General features: G+C 44.4%; 1 protein-coding gene across 1 annotated transcript; it reads left to right on the forward strand.

The window, feature by feature from the left end:
* Positions 1-1,244: 1,244 nt before the first annotated feature.
* LOC125779781 (uncharacterized) lies at positions 1,245-2,285 on the forward strand. The gene has a single exon (XM_049461051.1). The coding sequence runs from the start codon at positions 1,245-1,247 to the stop codon at positions 2,283-2,285; it is 1,041 nt and encodes a 346-aa protein (XP_049317008.1).
* Positions 2,286-6,103: the final 3,818 nt, after the last annotated feature.

The following is a 6,103-nucleotide window of genomic DNA, read 5'->3' on the forward strand; positions in this document are numbered from 1 at the left end:
ACGTTCTCAATTATATCGACGATGTCATCATATTCGGAAGCTCGGAACAAGAACATGACGAAGCAGTAAGGGACGTTATGCGAATATTTAATGCGAATGGTGTCGTACTAAACACAGGTAAATGCGCCTGGAAAGTGAAGGAGCTAAAGTTTTTGGGGCACATGTTATCGGAACAGGGGTTCACTGCCGATCCAGAGAAAGTAAAATTAATCGGGGAATTTCGAGCTCCAAAGACCAAAGATGAGGTAAGAAGTTTCCTAGGCCTAGTTACGTACATAGGGAAATTTATACCAAAATTAGCTGATATTACTGAGCCTTTGAGGAGTCTCCTAAAATCAGGTAGCACTTTCATCTGGAGTCACAATCAAGAACAGGCATTTAAAAAACTAAAAACTTATCTAGCGAAAATACCCAACTTAGCATTCTTCGATCCAAAGAACAGAACGCGCGTAATAGCTGATGCCAGCCCAATAGCCTTAGGAGCAGTCTTAATTCAATTCGACAGCGGTGGGGATCCGAAGATAATCACATACTCTAGCAAAAGTCTCTCAGACGTTGAAAAAAGATATTCGCAAACAGAGAAAGAAAGCTTGGCTTTAGTGTGGGCAGTAGAGAAATTTTATTATTATTTAGCAGGATTACAATTCGAATTGGTCACAGACCACAAACCCCTTGAAGCTATTTTTAAACCGACATCCAAGCCACCTGCCAGAATTGAACGTTGGCTTCTACGACTGCAAGCTTTCAAATTTAAAGTAATTTATCGTGCTGGAAGGGAAAACATAGCGGACCCCTTATCGAGACTAGTCAAGTTTTCAAGTAGTGACATATTCGACAGCATCTGTGAAGATAATGTTTTCCAAATCGTGTGTAGTTCCGTGCCAGCAACTCTTACAGTAACCGTCATTGATAAAAAAAGTACAGGGGGTGATCATATATCTGATGCAATCACTCACATAAGTAACAACTCATGGAGCTCGGGAACATCCAATATATATTATCCGTTCCGACTAGAACTTTCGGTGCTAGGCAATATACTCCTGCGTGGGAGACGCATAGTGATTCCCGAATCTCTACGGCAAAGAGTACTGGAACTCGCACACGAAGGGCACCCAGGGGAGTCGGCGATGAAAAGACGACTAAGAGCAAAGGTTTGGTGGCCCCTGATTGACAGAGGGGTCGAACGTTTTGTAAAAAATTGCCGAGACTGCTTGCTGGTATCACTACCAAACAATCCAACCCCAATGCAAAGACACAGATTCCCCGACGGACCAAATCAATGTGTGGCAACGGATTTATTAGGTCCTCTTCCCAATGGCGAACATGTACTCGTATTAATCGACTATTTCTCGCGCTATCAAGAAGTTGTGTTCTTGAGGAAAATAAGTTCCGAAGCTGTTATAAAATCAATGAAAGACATCTTCTCTAGACTAGGGTTACCTAAATCCTTGCGTACTGACAATGGGAGGCAATATGTGAGCAATGAGTTTAAAGAATTCTGTAGAGAGAATAACATCGAGCTAGTCACAACACCGCCGTACTGGCCTCAAGCTAGCGGAGAGGTCGAGAATATAAATCGATCACTAGTAAAGCGTCTGAAAATTGCCCACTCTAACAAGGTGAACTATAAGTCAGAGATACAGAAATATTTAATGATGTACAATGTGACACCTCACAGCACAACCGGGGCTACACCAACGGAATTAATGTTCAATCGGACCATTCGTGACAAGATCCCAGACATACGTGATCTAATACAAGAAATCGGTGATTCGTCGGCAAGAGACTTGGACTGCATAAATAAACATAAGGGGAAAGAGAAGGCTGATGCAGCCAGAAGTGCGAAAAGCTCGGATATAGGAGTTGGGGATATTGTGCTTTTGAAAAACGTTATATTCCCGCACAAGTTAACACCAAATTTCAATGCAACCGAATACGTTGTGGTTAAAAGGCAAGGCGATGAGGTACAGCTTTCAGGCGATGGTAAGGTGCTGCGGAGGAACATCAGCCATGTTAAGAAAATTCCCTCCGCTAACCAACAACCAGCCAGTGAGTCAGAGAAAACACCAGGAACATTGTTACATCCACCAATTGAACAACATTCAACACTATCCAGAAATTCAGGCGCGGAGGAGACAGGAACGTCACAAGGGTCACTACGTCCTGAGTCAGCGGCTAAGGTCACATCACCACCTACAAACGTGTTCACCGGCGACCAACCATCAGCTCAACAAGAAGGGATTAAGTTGAAGCTAAAAAAAATAGGAGGAATGTGGCAACCCTAGTGAGTGATGACAACTGGCAGCACCACCGTGCGAATGGAAAACGAGCGAGGAGCGAGTAGAGTAATAACAAGAGTCATCGAGTGCGCAGTGAAGTCATATGCTAATATATATTATATTACACAATACTGATACATTAAATATATGAAAGTATTGAAACGATACTGTGTATTATTTGGTAGTCAATACAAGGTTTTAATAAAGAATTTTAAAATTCACAAAGTTACTGATTATAGGATTTCGGGGACGGTATCTGCCCAATAGGGTTTGATAAAAAAAAAACCGGAAACTTCCCGAAAAATTAGAAAAGGTATGTAACTGATGATCTAGGCGGCGTGGGAGATGCGCGAAAATATACCGATCGTTGCTGATGTCGATAACCAACTGAACTGCATCTCTTCGTCGGTTCCCTTTTTCGCTTTGGTAAGGGGGCGGTGTCATGGTTGTTGGTTGGTGTACTTATGTGTGGGTGTCAATATGGGTTGCTCTCGTGAATAGTGTGGATGGCAAGTCGTGATGTGATGAGAGTGGTGAAGGATGCGTGTCAGTGTTGATATGTGGAGTTGATGTGATGTGCTAATCTGGTGTGTGTGTGTATGGATGCTCGGGGGAGGATGCTCATTTATACATCCTGGCCCCCCTAGGCGAGTACTTAGCCTAGTAGCCTCTGAAGTTGTTGCAGTGTTGCAAAAACGTTGCTGAGGCCTGTTGTACGGCGGGCTTGTGGTCTAAGGTGGCGCCTCCGGTTCGGGGTTGCATGACGATGACGCCGGCCTTCGCGGTTGCGGTCGCGGGGGCCGACGGCTGGCAGTACGATTGCGAGGGGCATGATGCCGCCCGACGTCGGGTTCGGCGGTGCGGTGCAGCATCGTGTGATGGTGCCGCATGCATGCCTAGCACTGGTACCCGGTCGTGCATTCGCGCGTGATATGGGTAGGCGCCAGGCAATGGCCGTGTGCCTAAGGGATCTGCTGGCGTTGCAAGGGTGTCATTCCTTTGAAGATGCCACAGTGAGGCAACCGATGTCGTCGGCGACACAGCACGCATTGACGCTGTGGCTGTTAGCGTTCCCGTTTGTGTACGGAGATCGACTACGCGAATATGATCGTCGGAGCCGTAGTAGAGCTTCTCTATGCGGCCAAGCCGCCATTCGGTAGGGGGGAGACAATCATCATTGAATAAGACACAATCTCCAAGCTTAGGCGCGTTTTCTGTGATTTTCCATCGGTACCTTCTGTGGAGGTCCTTTAAATAATCATCTTTTTATCGGCGACTGAAGTCATGATGGAAAATTTTAATTCTTTCCCAACGGTTTAATGAGGTAAGCGACTCCACGCCTGGCTCAGGTGTCGCCAGAATGGGCGCTGCTTTAAGAAAATGCCCTGGCGTGAGGACAGTAAAGTCTGAGGGATCTTGCGAGAGTGCAGCGAGAGGCCGTGAGTTAAAAACGGCATCAATTCTAGTTAAGAGTGTCGTAAATTCTTCATAATTAAAATTGTGGTTGCCAGCTATCTTTTTAAAATTAGATTTGAAGCTTTTTACAGCTGACTCCCATAAGCCGCCCATGTGAGGGGCGCTTGGAGGGATAAACTGCCAATTGATACCTTGGGGAGCGTATTGTTGGACAATGTCCGGTGAGACTTGTTTTGTGAAGTCCACAAACTGTTTTTCGGTAGCTCTTTGAGCTCCGATAAAAGTTTTACCATTATCGCTCATGATTTTTGATGGGAAGCCTCGTCGTCCGACGAAACGAGCAAAAGCCGCAAGAAAAGCCTCTATCGTCAGATTCGCAGCATGGATGCCTTTATCATAAAAGGCCCAGCAAAATCTACACCTGTGGTGGTGAAAGGCAGAGCAAAATTGCAGCGTTCAGGTGGAAGTGCTGCTATAATCTGCGATCGCATTTTCTGCTTATGCATAGTGCGGATTTTACACATGAAAATGTACTTCTTTATTTGGGGTTTCAGTCGGGGTATGTACAGCTCTTGGCGGACCATATGTTGCATGAGACGATGTTCGGCGTGGATCATTAGTATGTGGATATATCTATTAAATAAGGTGGCAAACGGACACTAGGGTGGGTCGATTCCGGACTTTGTTCGATTCGGGATTTCTAATAGTGCGGAAAAGTTGCCTTAGTACTTCCTGATTCCAATGCAACTTTTTGTTTTGAGATCGGATTGTATCTTCAACCCCAACTCCGGCCTTGAAATTTCGGAAATTTGCCTAAAATCGTGAAATTGTCTACCTAGCGCCTGAAATACTCATCTCATGGCAAAATGTATAAGAAAAAAGTTATTTGTCACGTCATTTGCTACCGAAATGGTGTATGTGATCATAGCCGTAGGACGAACCGTTCCCGAGATACGAGCGAAAAGGCGGCGCGCCACAGCGCAAGGTGAAAATTGTTGCAGCTTTCAGCTAACCTGTATTGGTCACCCAGAACCCACCGCGTGGAGGTGGCTGCTCTTCGGGTTCCTCCCAAGCCCAACCCAACCAACCAACCATATGTCAGGCTTGTTTTAGTCTGAATCTGTGTCAAATATATTGATAAAATCAGATTTTGTACTAAACTTTGGCACTTGTTGGGGGAAAATAACTTTAGAAGATGCCTCTGTCACCAGTTTGACGGTTCTATTGACTGCCACGGTGTGAGAGGGGAATTCACTAAATTTCCATACCTCTGCATTGTCTGCCGACAGCCCTTTTATAAGTTCTTCGTTAGAAACTGAACAAAGAACTGGTGGAACAGTCAAGGTAATAGTCTTCCAGTTAATCATATCGTAATAATTATTAGCTTTGAAATTCAACTTTGGCACTTTATTACATCTAACCCTTCCATTTACAGTATCAGACTCTGCTTCTCTGGCTGCCAGAAGACGGTCAAGGGCCAACTTTCTGACTTCTATCCGTTCGTCAGTCATCATACTAAGGAGAATGTTTTCTGGAAGTGCAAAGAAAGCATTTTGTTGAATGGATGAATCGACAACCTTGCGCAGTTTAGCAGGTAAGTATCTCGACCTTTGAATTGCAGCATAGAGATGGCTCGAGCCATCTTTGATTGAACTGTTGAATCTTATTGAGAACCACAAAGGTGAGTAAACTGTAAGTATGTACTTGACCAAAATCTTTATTTCCTTTGTTGGTTTGGCAGTAGAACTGTATAATCTCAGAATTCTATTTGCGCAGGTGAGCCAGCGAGATTTTTACATGTTACCTGGATGCATCGACGCTAAATCTGAGGAACATTGACCGGAAATAACAGCTGCTGAAATTTATAGAGATAAGCTTGATATGTGCTAAGTTGGGTCGGATTAATAACCTTAGAAGGTAATTGGCAGGATGGAAAACTTTCAAATTTGACAACAGGCAACTTCTCACAATCAGGGAGCAGTTTACCTATGTCGCCTGAGAATGTATTTGGACTCTTTGAGACACCATCTATGTGTTCAAAAAGAGCACGGAATGGAAGTTCGTTGAAATGTAGAAGACGAACAACCCACTGTAATGGCCTACCTATTCTTTCTTCTAGTTTCCGAATGATTCCACCTTTCCAACCTGTGTTCGTGTTGGTGCCATCAGCACCGACAACTTCTAGATGTTCCACATCAACTGAATTTTCTTATAAATGTTGCCATATAGCTTGCGTCTCATCCTCAGCTGACCCGGAAGGAGAGGTGACGTGGCCAAAGTAATGACAACCAGGTTCCGCTATAAAAGAAATATGTTCCTCTTTGATAGTGTCGCGGTAGTACTTTTCACCTTCGCTGACTTGTGTAAGTGTATTGTCTTTGCGGCCGTCAAAATACAGCCCATATACA

This window comes from Bactrocera dorsalis, chromosome 6 (assembly GCF_023373825.1).
Source record: "Bactrocera dorsalis isolate Fly_Bdor chromosome 6, ASM2337382v1, whole genome shotgun sequence".
Lineage (NCBI taxonomy): Eukaryota > Metazoa > Arthropoda > Insecta > Diptera > Tephritidae > Bactrocera > Bactrocera dorsalis.

What these genes read in the sequence shown, in the direction of transcription:
- LOC125779781 (XM_049461051.1), top strand. Translation starts at nt 1,245, where the DNA reads ATGCAAAGACACAGATTCCCCGACGGACCAAATCAATGTGTGGCAACG.